Consider the following 24,412-nt stretch of genomic DNA (forward strand, 5'->3'; position numbering starts at 1 on the left):
TATAAACTGAAATACTGTACTCTTTGTATTGTGTTGTAATTAAAATCAAGATATTTGAAAATGCTGAAAACATCCAAAATATTTAAATAAACGGTATTCTATTATTGTTTACTAGTGTGATTGAGATTAATTTTTTTAATTGCACGAGTAATCGCAATTAATTTTTTTAATAGATTGACAGCCCTAATTCTATTATTGATCCTTGACGGATGAAGCAGCACGCAGAGATGCATGGCCGTACGTCCGCCTAGGAGCTGAGGGATGTTGCCGCTTCCGGGGAGAGACAGAGCCAGGTAGGGAGCCTGCCAGCCCCGCCAATCACCCCCTGCGGCACGCCCCCGACGCAGATAACCTCCCCAGCACTCCCCCGGGCCGCCCCCATCCCCAAGATTTAGTACAAGTCATGGACAGGTCACAGGCCATGAATTTTTGTTGACTGCCAGTGACCTGTCCATGACTTTTTACTAAAAATACCCGTGACTAAAACATAACCTTACAAATAACCCATGTGTAATAAACTAAATCAAGTGAAGCATTCAAGACAGGTTCAATCAGAAGAACTCTAACAGTAGTGCTGTTGTGTTTTGCACTTTCACTACAGTTCGATGATAATCTGTGATAATTTATCCTAAAGCTTTTCATACACAGGAAGGCAATGCTAGTACATTGCATTTCTTCTTGCCTTCATACATTCAGGTTCCAGTATTTAAAAAACCCAAACCAAAACAAAAAAAACACATACACAGTCTTTCAGTGACATAGTTATTAATCACACTGAGCTATTAATATGCTTATTTTATGTTATTCCAACTGAATTTATATGGTGCACGTTAGCTTCTAATAGAAGATTGTAGACATGGACACATTTTTACCCACGCAAGCCTTGACCAATATTCTGACTTAACAACTCTCTCATTGTGTAATCACTTTGCAGGCAACAGTCATTGCCGGCACTGGTAAGAACAATCCCCTTTATGTATTTTTTTAAAAGAGGTATTTTTGACACTACATGCATCCAATTCTTTTAGTTCTGTCACTTGTATAATTATCCTTCCTTGTTAAGAAACAGCAAAGAACCTTTCCTAATGCAAACAATACTTCTGTGTATTGAAGTGGGCACCATCTGGCATACTCACATTAGAGGAATCTCTCACACCTTAGTAACAGCAAACCTAATTTTGTACAAACAGCCCTTAAAAAAGATGGTGGAAAAACATATGCTTCATAGCAACATTCTGTCAAGATTTTAAAAAGGGAGGCTCCCCCAACCTTGTGATAAACCCACTCTTTCAGGAGAGGTGCAGAACTGCAGAATCCAGTCATTTAACTTCTTAAAGAAAAACTCCATCTTATAGCAATGGAAGGAGGCAACCCTGAATGACAAATAAACTTATAAGTCTAACTTCACTGGGAATGTGCAGCAAGTATATTGAGAGTACACGACCTGTATTTGAAACAGTGGGAGGAATTCAAAGTTAAGAAGGGTAGAGGGAGGCCTTGTAGATGCAACCACCTTTTGAAATTATTATTAAACATCTATCTCTTGGCACAATATGGTATATGCAAAAGGCAAAAACAGTTCTCAAAATCTCTTTCTGGGCTTTTGGACACGTCACACCTGGCAAGAATGAACAAGATTAACAAAGCTGGGGAAGAACAGCAACTCCATCAAGGGCAGGGATGTCACTGCCAATTACCCTTTAATTTGGGATTTAAATAGAGGTTTCTGGAAATTGGGAAGTTGTTAATACTTCATTGAGCTGTGTTTGATAATACCCTCAACTTCCTCTTCTATTACACACACGAGGAAGGATCCTGTTCTATAATATCTAGTAAATTCAATTTTACATGTGATACATTTTGGTCTGACTTGAATCAGTTCTTATTTTCTAGATTATTAATCATCGTTCTACTGTAATAGTCAAGGTCCTGCTGCCTTCTTTCAGAAGGGAAGCAATGTAACATTGAAATATGACCCTATGGCTTCTGTTCTTCCATTCCTTTATAATAGAGAAAGGCAGGGAATTTGCCATAGCCTCTGTTGAGTTATAGGGTTTCTCTCATAAGTGGGAAAGCGCCATACCTCATAAGTGTCAACGAAAAGGAAGAAATATGAGAAGACTATTGGACATAAGAACGACCTATAACTCATATCTGGCAGTGATGTATTATACGTATTAATTGCTCAAAGAGCCAGATTTTCTTTTCACAGTACTGTAAAAAACAATCCCAGTAGAATACAATAAATTGAGCTAAAAAACAAAACTAATTGCCTTGATTAATGAAGCAGCAAGGATTTGGTTTTGACAATGCTAGTTACTGAATCAGTACCCAGTCACATGGCTGGTAATGGGGGCCCAATGAGAGCAATGTCCCAGTTCCACAAACAAACACTTACGCTTGCTTATCTTTACTCACATAAGCAGTCCCACTGAAGCCCAGGGGACTACTTGTGTGCTTAAAGCCAACCAGGTAAGCAGGTATCAGCAGGATCAGGGCCTTTGTTCCATGGCTGTTCTCAGTCACAGAACAGGGTGTTGATTCAGGCCCCAACTTGGCAAAGAACTTAAGGACATGCTTAAGCTCATCCCTATTCAAGAAAGCTATGAAGCACATAATTCGCATTGACTTCCAAGTTCCATCAAGACCTAAGCATGTGCTTAAATGCTTTCCTGCTTAGGGATATTTTCCTGAATCGTGTCTTCACAATTTAGCACTGTCATAAATGCTGCTTTATAGAAACCACTGCAAACTAATTGCCTTATCGGGGCCTAAATGATCCAATATGATTTGATAAAATGTAACCAGAAAAGAACATACCTTTTCAGCATACTCCGACACTATCTGCTTGATCTCATCAGATTGGAGTCCAACAATCTGACCTACTGTGCTAGCTGTTAACCTGCCCTGCAATTAAACCAAGAAGCATTTATTGAAGCTTTGGGACAATCTATAGTAATAAATTGTAGGTTTGTTTGTAAAGCACCTCCCCCGGAACTATATAAATACAATACTATTTTAATGTAATCAAATCTGTTTATAAAAGAATGAAGCATGTAATGAAGTTCATCTTCCGCAGAACTCAGTAAACAAATGAAGCTTCTTACATGCCCTCCAGGAAGAAATGTAACTACTGAGGCTTCCTTCATAGCACCAATAATTCAACTAAATTTGAAGTCACCTTTGCAGACTGTCAAAGTGCTTTAGCTCTTGGGCAATACATTTTTGCATTGTGCATGCAAAAGCATTGTGTAACAGGAATCAGTTTGGATCAACAACTTTTGAGCCAAATTATTGCCATGTAGGTGTGTGAAATAGTGTTTGTCCTAAATCATGTGTTTAGGGAAGCCAAATCTCTCTCCTAAGATGAAGAATTCAAGGAGGCATCTGATCACAAAGCAAGTCTGTCATGTCCACCATTTGTCAAATGAATTTCTGTCCATTTAGTACATCAGAAAATGTGAAAGGTATCAAGATTTTCAAAATAGTACAGAGATGTTTACTATGTTTATTGATACATCCGGAATCACTATGCAATTGCAGGGAAAGGATAATAATGCAAACAAGCAACATTTAGATGTTATGTTATATCAAAGATATCAAATCTTAGATGTGATGTGTTGAATGCAATGAAATGCACACAATATTTTTTCCAGTAAGAGGAATACCCTATCAGATCCCTACCTTAGCTCTGTAAAGTAAAAGTGTGAGAAAGTCTAGGTTACACAAAGGCTTCATATGTTTAAATGCCATTTCAAGGGCAGTTGCATTGTAGTATGTTTATTTATGCAATTATTTCTGCAGAAACCACTTAAGCAGCACTAGAATTATGCAAAAGCCGCAATCATTATTTTAGGGTGAAGGATTTTAAGTCAGAAGTCTTACGAAAAGTACTCTCTCATGTTCAATCATCTTTCCCTGTATCCATTTTTAATACATAATTTCAGTACCTCATGCCGACTTACAACTGTTAACCATATTTCAGGAACAATGACAGCTTTCAAAGCCAATGGCAGATAGAGAGAGGAAATTCAGGGGCACAAGTAATTAAGTGTTGTTAACCGTGCTGAACTGATTTATTATACAGCAAAAAAAACAGACTCCTGGGATTGGAGCACTCTATTATTTTAATCTCTGTAACTACACAACAGTCCTTTTATCGGACTAGCAAAGTCTCAATGCACTTTGGGCCCAACCCAAATCCCAATAAAGTCAATGGGATTCTCTCTGCTGATAAATTTACTTTGAATTCTGATGGCTAAGATATATCAATGCGCATAAATGTTGAAATTGTCGCTTTGCTTTAAGTATTGCTTACCTCTTCTGTTGCCATTGCAGCCATTCCAGTCATCAGTGTTTTAATGCGAAGCTAATGAGAAAAGAAAGAGAAGAGAGAACATGTGAACAAAACAATTACCATTATTGGCCTTTAAATACTTAGCATACTTCTGTTCTATGAGAGTTCTCATCAGCCAATCAATCCAATTTGCATTCTATTTTAATGCTCCTAACAGAAGAGTAAACTTAATGTTACTACAAAAAGAAGAACAGGAGTACTTGTGGCACCTTAGAGACTAACAAATTTATTAGAGCATAAGCTTTCGTGGACTACAGCCCACTTCTTTGGAAAATTTGTTAGTCTCTAAGGTGCCACAAGTACTCCTATTCTTAATGTTACTGAGGCAGTTGCCAAAATTAGTCCACCCAGAAAGTTCTCTGATTACAGTAAAGACTCAGTTCATGTGGCGCCTACGACACTCAGCTCCCATCATTGTCAATGGGAGATGAGGCCACTGAGCTACTCCTTTCCCAAAACGGCATTGACAGGATCAGGTCCTAAATACAAATGGCTCCATGGTTGCAAAACAAAATGTTGGCCAGGTTTTTACATGGAAAATCCTAAGTGAACATTTACTTTTTGTGCATCTGTTTATTATCCCATATTTCCCTATCTGAAAGGAACTCATTGCTCAGCTAAGCTATTGAACTTTTCCTCTTTGTAGAGAGGAAAGAGAACATGCTGTGCTTTTTACACTGTCCCCAAGCTATTAATATCTAATGTGTGTGTGTGTGGCACACCTCTTCAGCAGCTTGAAGGTCGTCGTCATCATAGGCATCAGCCTTTCCTACCGCTGCAAGTCCTTGAGATAGTACCATTTTTTTGTCTTCAGCCTATTTAAGGAAAATAAATATACCACATAGCTACATGATAAGATAATACCAACAGTCAAAAGGTTATGAAAGTAAAACAAGGAAGAAACTGTAATTCAGTTTTATATTTAAATAACTGAAATATATTATCTTCTGCCTAGCATCCAAGTTCAGGCCCTGCCCAAGCAAGTGCAACTCACTTTGAGTTTAATGGGAATCCAGCCTGTGTAAGACTGATGGCTATTTAGTCCCCCTCATCTCTGTGTATGGTATAGCAGGTCAAATATAAGAAAGCAGCATTTTTAACAAGTGTATTTTAATATACATAAAGTCTAAATCTAGATCAAAGTAGTGGTTTAAAATCTGTGCACCTGAAAACACATTTTAAATATAAAGATATAAACCTATGTGGGGGACTGTTCACTTTCAGAAGAATTAATTCTGTTAAGGTAAGTAGCATTCCCCAGAGATTTATACTGTATTTCTTGACACCACGTCATCACTCTGCCCAAACATTTAAGTCCCCTCTCTTGTAGTGGCTTAATTCAGATGACAAATGGCGACACTCTGACATATTGGCTAACAAAGCCAACAGGACTTTGTGAAGGGACATCGTCATATTTTATGGACTGCACTTCAGTCATAGCTGCAGATTGGTTTATTTTTTACCCACAGCCACACAGTTAGAAATATCTTCTTATATTACTTGAATATTAAATTTATAAGTTAAATGTTGGTGTGCTGCTGGTTCTTCACATACCCTACCGCCAACCATATTATGCTTTCCTACCAACCTGCAACAGGATATGCTCACAATTTGATGCATTATCTATATCAATAAGAACATCTTGTTACTGAAACAAAGTAATATTGTGCTGCAGCATGTTCTATTTCTATGGGTGTATTAAATTATAAAATTTTAGGGCTGTCAAGCGATTTAAAAAAGTATTTGTGATTAATCGCACTGTTAAGCAATAAAATACCATAAATATTTATGGATGTTTTCTGTATTTTCCAATATTTTCCTACTTCTTGTTCAGCCAATTGCTCAGACAAACAAGTTTGTTTACATTTGCAGATAATGCTGCCCACTTCTTGTTTACAATGTCTCCTGAAAGTGAGAACAGGGGCTCGCATGGCACTGTTGTAGCCTGTGTCGCAGGATATTTACATGCCAGATGCACTAAAGATTCATATGTTCCTTCATGCTTCAAGCACCATTCCAGAGGGGATGCGTCCATGCTGATGATGGATTCTGCTTGATAACTATCCAAACAGTGCAGACAGACGCATGTTCATTTTCATCATCTGAGTCAGATGCCACCAGCAGAAGGCTGATTTTCTTTTTTGGTGGTTCAGGTTTTGTAGTTTCCGCATCGGAGGGTTGCTCTTTTAAGCCTTCTGAAAGCATGCTCCACGCCTTGTCCCTCTTGGATTTTGGAAGGCACTTCAGATTCTTAAACCTTGGGTCGAGTACTGTAGCTATCTTTAGAAATCGCACATTGGTACCTTCTTTGCGTTTTGTCAAATCTGCAGCGAAAGTTTTCTTAAAATGAATGGCATGTGCTGAATCATCATCTGAGACTACTATAACATGAAATACATGGCAGAATGTGGGTAAAACAGCCGGAGACATACAATTCTCCCCCAAGGAGTTCAGTCACAAATTTAATTAACATTTTTTTTTTTTAAACGAGCGTCATCAGCATGCAAGCACGTCCTCTGGAATGGTGTCCGAAGCATGAAGGGGCATATGAATGTATAGCATATCTGGCACATAAATACCTTGCAATGCTGGCTACAAAAGTCCCATGCATACGCCTGGTCTCACTTTCAGGTGACATTGTTAATAAGAAGCAGGCAGCATGATCTCCCGTAAATGTAAACAGACTTGTTTGTTTTAGCAATTGGCTAAACAAGAAGTAAGACTGAGTAGACTCGTTGCCTCTAAAGTTTTGCATTGTTTTGTTTTGAGTGCAGTTATGTAACCAAAAAAAAAAAAAAAAAATCTACATTTTGTAAATTGCACTTTCACAATAAAGAGATCACACTACAGTACTTGTCGGAAGTGAACTGAAAAATGCTATTTCATTTATCATTTTTACAGTGCAAATAGTTGTAATAAAAATAATAAAGTGAGCACACTACACTTCGTATTCTGTGTTGTAATTGAAATCAATATATTTGAAAACTTAGAAAAATGTCCAAAAATATTAAATAAATTTCAATTGGTATTCCATTGTTTAACAATGCGATTAAAACTGCAATTAATCATAATACATTTTTTAATCGGTTACTTTTTTTTTTAGATAATCGTGTCAGTGAACTGCGATTAAATTGACAGCCCTAAAAATTTGATATGCACAGTACTAGTAAGAGCATTATTTCATCAAAAACAAAGCATGGTCACATTAGCTATAATAAGGGACAATCTTACAATATTTTATTCATGGCACAGCATAATACATTTGCATCACAGCATATGATCCTTTGGGTGATCATTGCTTGAAAACAATTTTATCTAATCAAATGACTTTTAGCAGTCTGTTATTGGATTTGTGTCAAACAGATTGTTTGTGAAAGCAGCCTGACATGACCTTTTAAGGGGTATTTTCAATGTCGGGAGATAATTTAGAAAAAGAGGTAGAAATCAATTATATCTTTCATGGGCTGCAAAGCAACAAAACACACAAGCCTGCTGACTTCATAGCCTTCCTTCAAGATTTTCCAGAATTGAGGTTTCTTTAGAAGAGAAAAAATACGATTCCTTCCCCCTTGACCACACTGTTGTTTCTTAATTTATATCAGTAATCAATATTACCCCTTACCTTCTCCATTTTGCCTGCTTGTCTGCTAAATCCATACCTCCTAAAATACACATGAAAGAAGTTAAAGAAATGTGTTGCTGGAACAACCAACATTCTCAATTTCATAAATACACTTGTATTAATTTTCTGTACCTAAGAAATGCACTAAGAGGTAAATTCTGTAACACAAGAAAAAAAGCCAGCTTTGGGTTAGTTACTGAATGCTCCAATAAAATAGACTTTATGGCATATTTTCAATTTAATTTTCATTTCCCCACCAATCTTTCTATACTGTCATTCCATAGAGCTGCAATCAACTAGTGCTCATGTCTGGAGAGCAACATGCTCGTACTTAGGGGAGGCTTAATCATTGGTGGAGGAAAGTAAAGCTTAGCAGTTATTTATATATGCCTGATTCAGGAAAGCGCTTAAGTTCCACTGAAGTCAATGAATGGGACTCGTGCAATGCTTAAACGCTTCTCTGAATTGCAATTTTTCCCCTATATCAAGGCCTTAAATCCTCACAGCACTAAATACATACACACAAATGGGCTTTTGGTTTAATTTTTTCCTCAAAGAAAAACTTATCCCCCACTAACCCACATTTTTAAACAGAGTGTATTTTGTTATTATGCACAACTTTTCACAAGTAACCAAATGTTATTAGGTCAGAAATGAGTAACCAAACTCAGCATTATAAAGACTCACAAAAAAAATAAAAAATACAAAAATATATACACACAAGTATGAAAGGACAAGCTTGACATTCCTGGAAAAATTATTTGGAGATAAAAGACTGTTTAAAGTGGTGTTTGCTGTAGAAGGAGTTTCTAACATCTTATGAATAAAAGTAGTAAAAGTTTAAAGAAAAGGCTCTCAGTGGGAAACAACCCTGATATCACTAACTGCCCACTTATCTCCTTCAACCTTTGTACCTTCAGGGTCAAATTCAGCCTTTGATTATGCCAACACAACTCCCAGCCTTAAGAACCTGATCTACACTAGAAAGTTGTACTACTTTAACTATGCTGGTAGAGTTAAAGCAGTACAATCCTCCTCTTCTGGATGCAGTTATATCAGTTTAAAGGTGCTTTATACTGGCACAGCTATTCCCATATGGGAAGGGGAATTAGCTATAAAAGTCATCTACATAATTGCATCCACACCAGGGGTTATACCAATATAACTACTTCAGCAATAAATATAGAAATAAATCACACTCCTAACAGGTACAGTTACACTGGTACAAAACTTATGCATATACCATGCCTTATAGCAGTGGTCCCCAACGCGATGCCCACGGGCGCCATGGCACCCGCTGGAGCATTTATGTGCACCCATTTAGTGCCCAGCAGGGGAGAGAAGCCGCGGCCCCACGCCCGACAGGGACAGAGAACTCAGGCTGCGGGCGCAGTGTTCTCTGTTCCCGGCAGGTGCGGGGCCCGCCTAGTGCCCAGCGGGGGAGAGAAGCTGGGGCCCCGCGTCTGCTGGGGACAGAGTACTCTGGGGCTGCGGGCGCCAGTGTTCTCTGTCCTCGCGGCTTCTCTCTGGATTCATATATTATGTAATATTAAATACACCTCTACCTCGATATAACGCTGTCCTCGGGAGCCAAAAAATCTTACCGTGTTATAGGTGAAATTGCGTTATATTGAACTTGCTTTGATCCACCGGAGTGCGCAGCCTCGCCCCCGGAGCACTGCTTTACCACATTATATCCGAATTCGTGTTATATCGGGTCGCGTTATATCGAGGTAGCAGTGTATGATGTTTTTTGTATTATTTAATGTACAAATACAAAATAAGCCTTGAAAAATTGTTGGCGTCCACCACACTCTTCATGAATGTGCTACTGGCCGCAAAAAGGTTGGGCACCAATACCTTATAGAATGTACTGTACTACAAACGGATGTATTAGAACCTTTGCCCCCAAATTAATTTGTGATATGTAAATAAGGGGTGGCCAAACCCCACAGAACTCAACAGAAAGATTTCACTGGGCTTCGGATTAGGGTTTTGGCCAACCTATGAGCTTTAAACTCAGAAAGACTAGTAGAAGAAAAGACAAGTGAGAATATGGCAGCAGATATTCAGTGTCTATAGCCATATTATGCCACATGCCATAACTGTATATAGTAATGCCCATCTGTTTCTCCAGGCATTTGGAAGGAATGGAGTTAAAGGCTAAATGGGCTTTATAATTACTATGTCTGCAGTGAAGGAGTCTTAGGGCTAGCCTACATGATAGATATACAAAGCAACAGAGGGTCCTGTGGCACCTTTAAGACTAACAGAAGTATTCGGAGCATAAGCTTTCGTGGGTAAGAACCTCACTTCTTCAGATGCAAGTGAAGTTCTTACCCACAAAAGCTTATGCTCCCAATACTTCTGTTAGTCCTCTGTTGCTTTTTACAGATTCAGACGAACACGGCTACCCCTCTGATACATGATAGATGTAGTCTTTTTTCAAACAGGATTATAGTAACAGGTACTAAGGAACTTTTAGTGTGCACCAGCAGGGTCCACATGGGCCACTTAGTGTGCAAGATGCTGGTGTGAACTAGAATTTACACCCAAATTAGTTTGGACTAAGGTATTGTGTAAAGACTGCCTGATTCAATTACTGTACTACGTCTGATCTGTATTTGTTGAAATGGGATCAATGGTCCATTCCAAAACTATTATGGCAGTTAAAACATTGAAGGTTACCACTTACACCTTTGTGGAATGTGCCTCATTCTTAAGTACAGCTGCTTATTTTATTTTAATTTACATCATCCTACATTATACCCAATAATACCAGTCTAAACTTTAATGTTTTCCTCTTTGCTAGCACTTAAGCTTTTGTAGTCATCCTTAGTCTATTAAACTTTGATTTCTGCTTCCCATTTTCCTCAACAACTTTTACTATATATTTAATCTTTCTCCTCTCTCTGATTACCACCACTTTTGGCTGGCAGGTTCAATGCAGACCTATGATCACACAAACTTTTTCCTTCTCTGACCAAATGCAATGCAGTTTACGCCACAGTTTCAGATCTCTTCTGTAATCATAATTCTGTACATATCACATGTTCTCATTTGTTGCTTATTGTGCCGTATCAAAAATGGTTCTCTTCAGTCAGGAGTCCCATAACATATTCCTGTTATAATATGTTATGCAAGATATCCATACTTAATCCATTACAATTCTGCAATATTCCTAGTTTTCTCCAAGTTCCCTTCACTGTTTATAAATCAGCCTAAATTTCCACAAATCCTAGCAGCATGCTACACATACTGTAATAATTAAGGGGGCTAATATCAGCTCAAACGATCAATCTAACAAATTTCCAGTCATGCCCACTACCCTGCAAACTGCATGCCTCTAGTCTCCTTTAATTTCCTACTGAAGCTCCTTGACTTTGTAAATGAGCTCTTTAACAAACCTTGTATTTTAAGCATATTTTGTTTCATGAGTTCTCATTAATTCATGACTGAATCTAACAAAAACCTCATTTCCACTACAAGACCTTTTTATCCTTCAATGCCTGTCCATCCCTATTTTTATTTGCTCTCTCTGTACTTGCCCTTTCCTCTGAAGTCCTAGTTTAAACCTCCTTATGCTGCAGCTTTATCTGTTCTTTCCACCAGTTTGGTTCCTCTTTCCTCAGGTGTAGAGGAAACGTGCCTCCAAATGTTCTGCAACATTTAAGCCAAAATCATTACTGATGATCCACAAGATGAAAATTTCCTTGGTTTTACTCCATCTTTCAAGCTGCCCATTCAGATTCTTAAATGTAGTGGGCCTGGAAGAGCACCAAAACCTTCCCATAAAAAAAATCTACCCAGAATTTGATGTTCCTGAGATTTTTACTCTCGCCTGCTGGGGTCCAATCTGCTGATCTAAACCAGAACTACCCTGTTTCCCCGAAAATAAGACAGTGTCTTATATTAATTTTTGCTCCCAAAGATGCGCTAGGTCTTATTTTCAGGGGATGTCTTATTTTTCAGAAATGAAAAATGCCTTATTATCGGTGGATGCCTTATTATCGGGGAGGTCTTATTATCGGGGGGAAGCCTTATATTACAACGAGAGGCAAAACTGTAAGTAGGCCTTATTTTCGCAGGATGTCTTATTTTCGGGGAAACAGGGTATCTCAGGATTTAAATGGGCAGTCCTAAAAAGGGGGGTGGGGGGGGAGAGAGAGAATCTACTAGCACACAAGTCAAAATCATTCCCAGCCGAGTGCCACCAACCAGTGCGGAAACTAGTATTTCATTAAAAAAAAAAGTCTAGCTTAGATCATTGCAAAGAATATTTTCCAACAGTAAATTGTTGAGTGTAGCAGAGACAGATGTTTAATGGAATGCAATGGAGCCACTCCCAACTGTAACATTATATTTTTCTTTATAAAAGTAAAAACAAAATTCATTATGAAGTGGTCACAAGTAATTAAAAACTAATTCTAATTAATTCTACCCAAAAACTAAAAAAAATTGCCCTTTTAAAATACAAAGTTTTCCAAATGAACAAAAACTTCAGGGAGAAGCCAGCAATTTTATTCATTCAAGAAGGTATTTTAAAAAATGGTAGATTCATGGGAATATTTCAATTAGGAATGGGCAAAATTCTGCAGCCTTTGGACAAACTCCCACTGACTTGTTGTTTCAAAGCATATTGCAAGATTTCTCAACACGGTAGCTAAGGAACATTTACTCATTTTCCGTCACAAATGTGCAGCTGTGTCATTTCAAGATTACGGCACACAGTTTTTGTAAATGTTAGATTCGTTACAGAATTATTAACAACTGTACACAGGAACTCCTCACTTGACATTGTAGTTATGTTCCTGAAAAATGTGACTTTAAGCAAAACTATATTAAGTAAATCCAATTTCCCCATAAGAATTAATGTAAATGAGGGGGTTAGGTTCCAGGGAAATTTTTTTCACCAGACAAAAAGACTATATATACACACACATAGTACACAAACAAACAATTTAATACTGGTACACAGTGATGATGATTGTGAAGCTTCGTTGAGGTGGAGGAGTCAGAGGGTGGGATATTTCCCAGGGAATGCCTTACTGCTAAATGAACTAGCAATTGACTGAGCCCTCAAGGGTTAAACTCTCACAACACTCTACAAGGCAGCAGGAAAGGAGGGTGGCAGACAGAGACACACACCCTGTGTGTGAGAGAAAAAATGCGCATTTCCCCTTTAAGAAGCTGACCCCAGGCTTAAGTACACTGCCTTGTTAATTAAATCAGCTTGCTGAGACCTGAGACAGCAGCTACTGCCTAGAAACTCTCTCCCTCCTGTTGTGAGTCCCCCCTGCTCTATGGAAGATGGGGTAAGTGGGCTGCAGGAGCAGGGGGGAGGGGAAGACACCCTAACATTAGCCCCCCTCTTACCCACTCCCCCAGTACAACAAGCAGGAGTCTATGGGAGCAGCTGCAAGGTAGAAGGCAGGAGCAGCACATGGCAGTGGGGGGAGGGACAGCTGCTGCACAGGGAACTTAGGGGAGTGGGGAGCTGATAGGGGGGCTGCTGGTCCACCGTGGTTCCAACCACCCACCAGCTAGCTGCAACGGGCTGCTCTTCCTGCAAGCAGTGGACAAAACAGGTGGCTACCAAAGACATTAGAAGGGAGCATTTCACAACTTTAAACAAGCATGTTCCCTAATTGATCAGCAACTTGACATCGAAACAACGTTAACTGGGATGACTTTAAGTGAGGAGTTCCTGTATACAACAGGCATCTTATTTCTTGAAGCACTAGAGATTCCGATGATAGAGTAGTGTTCTGAACAGATCCAGAGATCTCATTAGATCTACTTACACACAATGGCAAATACACTAATTTTTCCGCGCCAATCTGCTAATATTTAAAATATCTATATTGAAATCCACTGAAAAATAATGTTCTTTGGTTAGCTTATGTATAGCATTCAAAGGTGCAAGCATGTGTGCTGAGTGAAAGGAGTGTCTTTTCTCATTCATATTTGCATTCCAAATATACCTCAATAGTTCTGTTAAGAACATAGTGGAATAAAATCTGCAGTCTTATTGTCAATGGGCAGGAAAGAAAAATGTTAGTCCATGCTGTCATCGCCAAATACACAGAGAATGAGAGGAAACGTTATAAAGCATGCTCCAACACAGGGCACCATTGCTGCCTTAAAATAAAAGTCAAAAGGAACAAAAAGGAAAATACTCACAGTAAAGAGTCAGTAAATCTAAGGTGGGGAGGAGGGATTGAAAAAAGATACAAAAAAGGAAGGGAAAAAAAAAAAAAGATAGAAAGAGATCACAGTGGAAAAGTCATCTGGTAAGGGAGGCTTAAGTATTACTAAGCTAAGAAAAAGAAAATATTAGAAATAGAAGTTGGAAACAGAAAGTATATTAGTAACTCCAGTTCCTTCTTCCCAAATACTGAAGATGTTTTCCCCCATTTATCTCAGAAGAAACTGGAAAGATTTCAAAAGGCAACAGATATTTGCAAATATTTATTTTCAATTAGCTGTGTCTCTTCATCTGGAAGTTCGTTCGCATAGCACAGGCAGCATCAGTGCTATAGCCACAATTCAGTCTCCTGAGGTATTAACCACATCCTCACCATTTCAAAACAAAACGATAACCCCACAGCACTTCAATCCCCTTTCTTTCAGACTTCCAGAAATCACTCCCTGAAAGGCAACATTGGTTAAAGATCACAGCTGAAAGTCTCAACCCAGTTAGAAGTGTCAGGAATCTAGACCAATTTTTTTTTTACGTGCAGAGATCAACCATGTACAATAAACTATCATTATTTATATGGTAGTGGTGCTAACAGACCTCACCCAGGGACTGAATCTCCACTATGTTAGGCACTGTACATATCAACAAGACAGCCCTTGCTCCAAAGTGTTTATAGTTTAAGTAAACTTAAAATGTGAAACCCAACATCTCTTTAAACCTGAGCAGTCTGCATGAAAATAAAAGGGTTCCAAACAAAAACTTAGGTTGCTAGGCTTACACAATATAAAGCATTTGAACCACATCAGGATAAGTGAACAGTTAACACTGATGAGATCCACTTACCTGCCATATTCCAAAAGTGTGGCGTGAACTTTAGATTCCTCATCTAGCAGCTCTTCTGCTCCATCCTGACGTTTGTATTTTCTCTGGGGTTTATAAACCTCCTGCAAGATAGTAAACAAATTCAGAAACTGTCAAGAACTTCTCCTAAATAAATGGTTTTATTTTTTAAATGGATAATGACCAATCCCACGTTCAACTTCCCACCTCCTCCATCCACGCTGCTTTGAATTCTGCTTCCACAGTTAGATTTGTACACCCTGACCACGTTAGACCTAAAAGGCTTCGTAGAGCACCTCTTTTCTTTCTCCCTCTTCTTCCTTTTTTCTAATATTACACATGAATATTTCACAAAAGGCATAATTTATTTAATTTGCCATTTTAAGCACATTTGAAAAGATGGCCAAAACCAACAAAACAGATGCTTCTTTAAATGAAAAAACCTATCATTAAACAGACAGCTTCAGTGACTGGGAATTATGTCTTAATTGGATAATTAAATTTAATTACTATCTACTTAATTGCTGCTCCTTTAGCCACTCACACAGGAGGGGAAAACAGATTCTATTATATTTTAAGGGGAAAAGCATGCAGGAAAAAAAAATTCCCAGCATTCTATCAACCAAAATTAATCAATGCCATATTGTAGCTAAGTTAAAGAATGTTCAATACAATTAAATACTAGTTGGAGAGAAGTGCAGTAAATACAGTAGAATCTCAGAGTTACAAACAACAGAGTTATGAACTGATCAGTCAACCACACACCTCATTTGGAACCTGAAGTATGCAATCAGCAGCAGCAGAGACAAATAAAAGCAAAAACTGTACAGTACAGCACTGTGTTAAACTACTAAAAAAATAAAGGGAAAGTTTAAAAAAGATTTAACGAGGAAAGGAAACTGTTTCTGTGCTTGTTTAATATAAATTAATAGGGTTAAAAGCAGCATTTTTCTTCTGCATGGTAAAGTTTCAAAGCTGTATTATGTCAACGTTCAGATGTAAACGTTTGAAAGAAATGTAACGTTTTGTTCAGAGTTATGAACAACCTCCATTCCCAAGGTGTCCGTAACTGAGGTTCTACTGTACCATGCAGGATCACTAAGGCCACATCTATAAAGTTCTGTAGCAGTGTAACTATTGGGTGGGGTGATTTTTTTAAATGATATTGTTATACCTGTACAACCCCTAGCCTGGATGTAGTTATGCCAATATGAAGATGCCTTATATCAGAATAGCTTATTCTCCTTCCTGTGTGGGAACAGCTATACCGGTATAAGCACAAATATACTACACTGTGGGGCTATACCACTTAAACTATATTCGTATATTGAAGCAGTACAACCTTTTATGTATAACAAAGACCTAAGAGTACTTCAGGGAAGTAACAAAAGAACTACTGGATCCAGGATATGAAGCACTTTTAATAGGGTTATTTTTGTCATTTGTTTGGTGCGAGGGAGAGGCAAATACACGAGACATTCTGTAACTGGAACAACAGTTTTTAAAAAGTGATTTATAAAAGGATAAATCTCTATAAAACATTAAAAATGAAGATCCACAAATACTACTGGCAGTGAAAATACTGGAAAAACAGATCAAAAGATGTGTTGTCAACTCTTCTGATTTTACTGCCAGGTTTGTAATGTTTGGTGTTTTTCTTAAGGCCCCAGCTATCAGAGTCAGTTGACTAAGTGCTAGTCAGCTCTCTCTCTCTCAGAAATGCACATTTCTAGCCCTAGCCCTCATGGTTAGAGAGAAAATTGAAAACATGAACCTTAAAGGCTCCAATACCAGAAAGGTAATACCCCACCACATTTTTTTAAAATGTCACAAATTTTAAGCCAATCTCATGTTTTGGAGGGGCTTGATTCATGATGTTTGAATGCTTGGGGCTGGTAATGCAACAAAACGTTAAACACAGGGAAAAGCAAGCCTAGTATTTTTCATACTTAACCAATATCAGGAAAACTAGTGGACATGGCATTTTATCACTTGGGATGATAGTTTCAAAGATTTTAGAAAGCCAGAAGAGACAATAGTGATCTTCTAGTCTGACCTCCAGTGTAACACAGACCAAGATTTTCACCCAGCAACTCTTGCATCAAGCCCATAACTTCTTGATAAAGTAAAACACATCTTTAGAAATTCTGATTTATAGAGACTTCAAGTGAGCAAGAATCAACCAAGTCTCTTAGTAAGTTGCCAATTCCTCTCACTTTTATCTACCTTATTTCTAGTCTGCATTTGTCTAGCTTCTCCTTCCAGCCACTAGATCTGGACTTTGAGAGCTTTCTACTATCAGATGTCTCCCTATGCTAGACCTATGCTAAGGAATGGAATTCATCATAGCAATTACAGCATGCACAAATACACCATAAATGTTAGTCTTAGCATCAGATAATTGTGTAGATGAACGTCAAACTACCTACTGAGAATCTCAATTCACAGCACATTCATCTTTCATCAGTAGCAGCTCTAGTTCCAGTCACTATTACTAATTCTTAATATTCCCTTTGCCAGCCTTCAGTCCTGGCCAGAACCATAAATTTCATTTCATATTCCCCTGGAGTACAGCAGGTAGGTCTTTAGTCCACAGTTTTAATAATTAATCCAGATGACCGAATAATCTGATCCTCTTTTAGAGAAGATGATCTCTTCCCACAAATTCCAGTGTAAAGTGATGTAAGGATGCCCTGCAAAGGTGACTTTTCCCCAGTACTTAATTATGTAGTATGAAGGTTTGGGAGGGTTTCTTCCCTGCAAGAAAAGTTATTCTGCTCATTTTCTGCATTAGAAATTCAAGTTGTCTGGCCTGCAAGATTCCACGGCCTTGTCTCCATAAGACACCTACCAGCAACACTGATGGTAGCAACAGTGGAGACTGTAGTGAAGACAGAGCACAGGTATTTTTTTTCTGTTGTGCTGTTTAATGCTACTTTGAGCAGGAGGAAAAAAACAAGAGTGATAGACCCCCAACCTCTGAAGTTGCACAGATGGAAAATTACAGGTCCCAATTTTCTTTAGTCTTATCTACACTGGGAATGCACCTCCATTCCAACTACCTAAATAGCTTAGCATAGACCAGGAAGCTACAGTTTGCTCTGGTGGGAATTACTACTGTAAGCTTCGTTTTTGTGGCTCTCCTTGTCTATGCCAAGAGGCAGTTACATACTTGGCCACTAATGGCTGGAAGCAGGACAATTTCCAGTATAAACAAGGCAATACTGTAGACTCAGCCTACGATAACTGGAGAATCAATTAAATGTCTTAAGCAGCAGGATGATGAAACCCAACAACTGACAGAGGGAAAAGGTTTTTAAACCAGTCTGCTTAAGATGCTTGTAAGCTGCGAACATTCCTCACCAGCCTCGAGAATTATTAAGCATGCCTAAATCAGTCTTTAGCCCTTGCCTCCAATAACGACCAATAAACTCGCAAAAGGAAAAACTTCCAACAGGGTCTCTCTATCCAGCCACAACTTACAGGCTTCTCACCTGAAGTCTCCTTTCTCCAGTGACCATTACAGGAAACTGTCCCTTCCTCTGCAACCTCCCTTCCGCCCTCCCCCCCCCCCGCCCCCTTCCTGCAACTCTTTACAGGGAACACTTGTCCTATTCTCGGCTGGACCCAGGCCTCTGGCCCTTAGAGGGGCAGGCTATCCAGTAGCAATGCTGTTTGTTAACACCTATTTAATCACCAACTGACAGTTTGGCACAGGAAGTTTCTGTTAAAGATTTAACACACTCTTTAAAAAACAGGGAGGACAAGAGCAGGTATTTCCAAGGTTAAAAAACTGATTTTTTTAATTTGTTTTATAAAGAGGGGAGAGGGTGAAAACCACCTTTCAAGCGTTTATATATCATAATGGAGCAAAAAAGGCAAGTCCAATTTTAAAAGAAATAATTTCATAGGCCATCTTTAGAAGCTGTTCTATAGAAGGAGTGTTGTGAAGAAGGCACAGGATGGTAATTTATGCAGTAAGGAACTTGCTGATGTATGAGGCAAGCAACTCAGGAGTTATAAAGTACATTTTTAAAGGGTTATAATTCCATAGTGGCAACACTAGTTTTAGTTGAGGAAGCATCTTCTACTATAAAGTTCCTATTTTCAAGCACTGATACCTTTGGGATTAATTTTTCAATGACTGCTTTTAGCTGAAAAGAGAGTTTTTTGACCAATTTGGTAAAATTCCACTTAGACCTCTGAGTTCAGTATAATAAAATAGTGTTTTTCAGATATTGAGAAGTATACCAGGCATTGTTTCTGTACATGGAATATTCCCAAATGGCTTGTGTTAAAAGACCTCCATACTCAACATGTACTTAATACTTATATTCTCTTCTCAGTTTCACTGATGCAAACTCTCTATCATCCATGGAATTCCAATAGTACAACTAAGAAGAATTTGGCCCAGAAGTCTCAATCAAATGATTTTGATGCATCTGAAAAGAAGTGTAGAAATACCAAAGTTGTGTGTCTGAAAGGAGATGAAAAAATCTCCTACATTTTTAATCAAGTATAAAAAGGTGCAGAGCTCATTACATTATTAAAAATTAAAAAATGGGTCTTACAGCAATAATGAATTTCATATACAATGAAGTATAAAATTTAACAGTGCACTACACAATATTGCAAATGTGTAAACAGATCCAGTTAACACAGGAACCATAACCTGAAATTTCTTACTTGTGTGTCAAATTAGCATAGGGGTTTTTATTAATTTTTTAAAGCTGTAACTTCATTTCTTTACTTCCCATTATTCATTCTACTCTTAGTCCCAAGTCCTGCAAACGGCACTCATGTTCTTAAAGTTTGCAGGATTGGGGCCATAGAATCTTGAAAACTGGCCTAATTCAAGTGTCGTGTAAGTAGGTGCCACTTCACTGACTTCCACTGACAGAGCAACACTCATTTGCGTCAATCTGAATTTGACTCAACATGTCTATGCCTGCTACTTTTCTGCCCTTCTCCTTATGCCCAATGCTAAATTTCCCTCACCTTTTTCCCTTAAGCACAAGCCAACACACTGTTTACATCACTGTCTGTCATCAATGGAGGCAGCACAGTAATGGGATTAGGGTTTGTTAACTAATTTGATCCAAGTGTCCATCTTGCAGAGGGCTTTGCCCCAGCAAAGAATATCAGTATGTATAAAACACAATTGTTACCAGCACTTAAAAGTTTCTTGACAGACAAATGGGTATGTTATAAACTAGATGCTATTGCCCTCTGGAGCAAGTTTTCAAGCAAGTCTAGTTTTGGGCTCAAACTATTTGATAGGGTCCCTTTAAGACTGCTACTGTCTAAAACAAATAACTCTTTCAGGTCAGCTGAGGCCTGGTAAAATGATTAATCCTGGAGTGACCCTACTGCCTAGGAGAGTAAGTGTGTGGGAGGGAGAAATGACTGTTCAGCTGTTACAGCAAGAAATAAAGAGGATCTTGGATTCAAATACATAGGCAGACTTGGGCTGAGCCAGTTGTGCATTGTGCAGCCTCAAACAAGTCACTTGATCTCACACACAACTATTGGGGTAAGAGCAGATGCACAATGAAAACCAGACTCTGTTCTGTAAGCTGATTTCTAAAGAAACACATTGCAAAAACAGACCCAAAGAACAAACTAGAAGAAAACAGGGAGTTCCCACTCCCTGGGTATGCATGGTATTTTAAGAAGTGCTATGTAAATGAAGTAATATACATTCAGGATAATTTGCAATCGCAAAACTGCATATCTGTGCTGTTACAACAGTTGGAAGGCACTATGACCAAAACAGGGCATTAGCAAACTAAATCAAACTAAGCAACATTCCCTCCTTTCTTAAGGCTTGGCTACACGTGCGAGTTACAGCACAATAAAGGAGCCCCGGGTGCCCTAGCTCACTACCCATCCACACTGGCAAGGCATGTAAAGCGCTCTGACTCCGCGGCTACAGTGCTGCTGGAACTTCACCTCGGCGAGTGAAATAATGCCACAGCGCCAGCGTGGATGAGGTGTTGTATTATTGTGCTCTTGTATTTAATCCCCTTAAGACAAGTGGCCACTCTTGCCATTGTTTTGTAATCACTGCAGGAATGCAGATATACCCTTTGAAAGCTCCATTTCTGATAGCCGGAATGCTTATCTGCTCCGAGACAAAGCAACCATTACTGTGGAATGCTGAATGTGAGAGAGAGAGAGAGAGAGAGAGAGAGAGAGGCGGGGGGGGGGGTCTGTTGCTGTCTGAACTTACAAGACAGCATGCTGACATGCTCTCAGGCCCCAAAAACCCACTCTCTCTCCCCCCCACATACACACAACACACTCCCTGTCACACTCCACTCCACCCCACCCCCACCTCATTTGAAAAGCACGCTGCAGCCACTTGCATGCTGGGATAGCTACCACAATGCACTGCTCTCTGTGGCCGTTGCAAGAGCTGCTAATGTGGCCACGCCAGTGCGCTTCCAGCTGTCAGTGTGGAAAGATTGTAGCACTTTCCCTACTGCGCTCTACGAAGGCTGGTTTAACTCAAAGCGCTCTAAATCTGCAAGTGTAGCCATGCCCATAATCTTCTAGAGATGCAGGAGCAGACCTTGACACTCTGAATATAAGAAGAAAAAAAAAAAAGGTCAGCCTGCCGCAAAGAGCTCAGTTTAACTGTTCTGGTTGTCTAGAAAAGTGTGTCTTTTCAGAGTTGGCACTATTCAAGGAAATGCAGTTGAAGCTGATCTCACCTAACCTTGGTTTCTGAAATGAGGAGATTTTTCATAGGAACCAACAGGAACCGCAGAGGTGCAAATGGAAGCTTGCAGACTCTTGAGAATCTCCATTATAAAAAGTTACCTCCTACAGGAGTAGGCTGTACGCACTTCAGCTGCTACAAACTAACCCTGGTTTCGAATACACTCAAATCTAACCTGATACCATGAGTTGCATTTAGTCTCTAAAATGGGGAAACCTCAAACAGCACTTTGCAAGCCAAACTGGCTTAACTCCATGGCACTGTTTATGAGAAACTCACTCTCACACACACAAAATCAAACCCTCTGAAAAATCTCTTTCAGAATTAGGTGAGGTAACAAAAATCCTTTTTTTAAACACAATCTAGTGCCATGATCTAGTCCTTAATCCTAATACACTATTCACAGTTTTGCCAGCATATTTACAAGATCTAGAAGTAATATCCATACTTTCCAAATCTGTCAGGTCAGACATAAAACCAAAGCCCTGGAACATTTCTAATCACTAAAGAACCCATGTCTCTTTTTATTAATACAGGGAAGGTATCCTAGTGCCCTGGCCAATTTCATTTCTGGCAGCTGTTTTGCCTCCCCTATGCAGTATCAATTGGATACAGCACTCTTCACGACATGCTGTCCTAAATGGTTGTTTTACATCACTTGTGCTCTGTTCAACAACTACTGCTTTTCACACCACAGGAGGCTGCATTTCAGTAAGGGATAATGGGAGCCCTGTGTAGAGCACATATAGCCTTTTTTCAACTTGTAAACCATTTCTGCATCTGCTAAGATCAAAAGTACATTTTTAAAAGGAAGAAACCACACCAAATTTAACATCTAGCAGCTTCTGCATTACATCATATTAAGAGCAGGGTGGATAAAAATCAATAATTTTTTTTAATTCGGAATTTTTTTTATTTAAATCAATTTTTTTATAAAATGCTTTTTGAGGAAAAAAACCTATCTAAAGATAGTTTTAATTAAGATACATTATAGCTCAAAGATATCTCATCATGAAATAGGGATTATACATTTTAATTCTATAGTATGAGACAATATATTCATGTAATGTTTAAGAAAGTTTTGTAAATGAGTTCCAATAGTTCATGGATTAGGGACCCAATTTTATGGGGTTCCAGGGGCTTCTGTATAGATTATTTAGATTAATCTTTCTACCTACCCATTGGGACTCAGTGCTCAGTCTAGAAGATACCATCAGAGATGCTTAGTTTTGCAGTTCTCAAATTGTAGATTTGTCTCTCCAGAGATAACATGTTTGTTAACCCCAAAAATGTTTTTAAATAAATAATATATAGAGGTGAAAAATAACAGCCCTCAACCCTATTGTCCCTCTGCAAATTTGTGTACACAGAGTCAAACCCTTACCTCTAAAGTGAAAAATTTCAAAAAAGTTCAATGAATAGAAGAATAGATCTGGACAAGAAGAAGAAGTCTGGAGATAAATATGAGAAGGGAGGGACAGGCAGTAGAAACAAAAGCAGCATATTCCAGAAGTCTTGAGGTCTTTCGGAGTGTAGCCTTCATTGATTTGAGATCATACCATTCTCTCACTAGGAGGGAAAACCTATAATGGCAGCAGGCTGTAAGAGACCCAGTTTGGGAATATTTTAATGAAGTTCCTCTACCTGTGGATAAGAAAGGCATGTGTGCAAAATGCAAACAATGCAACAAAGAAATGCAAGGCCTGGTTGCCCAAATGAAACAACATCATGGGAAGTGTTCCTTCTCAGGAAGAAGCTGCGTTGAAGATGATGAAAGGAACATGTCTGAACATGCAGGATTTTCAGGTTGGTTAACTTTTTTATTTCATACTTCTTAAGGACTGCCTGTCTTCCTTCTGGATTATTCTTGAATTCTCATGTTTGAGCAAAAAATATAGTTGTTACTCTATGGTACTATCATTTTAGATGCAGTTGCGATAAAAAAATAAATAGCTGAAATAGGCAGATCTTCCTTTTACAATTTCACCTTTAAATCAGTGGGATACTGAATGTCAGTGAATGCAATGAATAATATTAAATGAGCAGTATGGTAATAATAATTAAATAACTGCATTGACTTATTTTGTTTAGGGGAATCCATCCTCAACATACAGGATTCTGAAGACTATCCACCTTCAAGATCACCATCGTTTTCTATAGTTTCAGAGTTATCTGCCAATGATAGTGTTTCAGTCACATCATGTATGTCACATAGCCACAGTATATCACCTGTGGTAAAAAAAAGAAAAAAATCTCCATCATCCAGAAACAATCATAGATAAATTTGTGATAAGAACCAGCAGATTACAAAACGAGGTAATTGATGAAAAAATTGCCCTGTTTGTTTATGCAACAAACTCTCCTTTCCATATGATTGAGAACCCACACTTCATTAACATGGTTCAGTCATTAAGACCAGGATACAGTACACCCAACAGAGCAGATGTCGCAGGCAAATTACTGGATAAAGTGTATGAAAGAGAAATTGAGCAGTGTGCAAAAGGTCTAGAAGGGGAAATTGTTAACCTGAGTCTTGATGGGTGTAGCAATGTCCACAGTGATCCTATTGTATGAGCTTGTGTGACAACAGAAGAAGAGAATGTCTTCCTACAGAAACAATTGATACATCAGGAAATGCACACACAGCAGAATACTTACAAGTAGCAG

The 24,412-nt window shown here is 38.6% G+C and overlaps 1 protein-coding gene across 2 annotated transcripts in view; it reads right to left on the reverse strand.

Moving 5' to 3' along the window:
* CCDC93 (coiled-coil domain containing 93) overlaps positions 1-24,412 on the reverse strand; it is a 105,899-nt gene that overhangs the window by 61,167 nt on the left and 20,320 nt on the right. The window contains exons 7-12 of one of the 2 annotated variants that reach the window (XM_054043909.1): positions 15,025-15,125; positions 14,163-14,180; positions 7,980-8,019; positions 5,080-5,172; positions 4,319-4,369; positions 2,821-2,907 (exon numbers count right to left, since the gene is read on the reverse strand). In XM_054043909.1, coding sequence (XP_053899884.1) covers positions 2,821-2,907; positions 4,319-4,369; positions 5,080-5,172; positions 7,980-8,019; positions 14,163-14,180; positions 15,025-15,125 — 390 coding nt within the window. The remainder of the gene's footprint in view (positions 1-2,820; positions 2,908-4,318; positions 4,370-5,079; positions 5,173-7,979; positions 8,020-14,162; positions 14,181-15,024; positions 15,126-24,412) is intronic. The other variant, XM_054043910.1, reaches the window with a different exon arrangement.

Source organism: Malaclemys terrapin, chromosome 11 (genome assembly GCF_027887155.1).
Source record: "Malaclemys terrapin pileata isolate rMalTer1 chromosome 11, rMalTer1.hap1, whole genome shotgun sequence".
Classification (NCBI taxonomy): domain Eukaryota; kingdom Metazoa; phylum Chordata; order Testudines; family Emydidae; genus Malaclemys; species Malaclemys terrapin.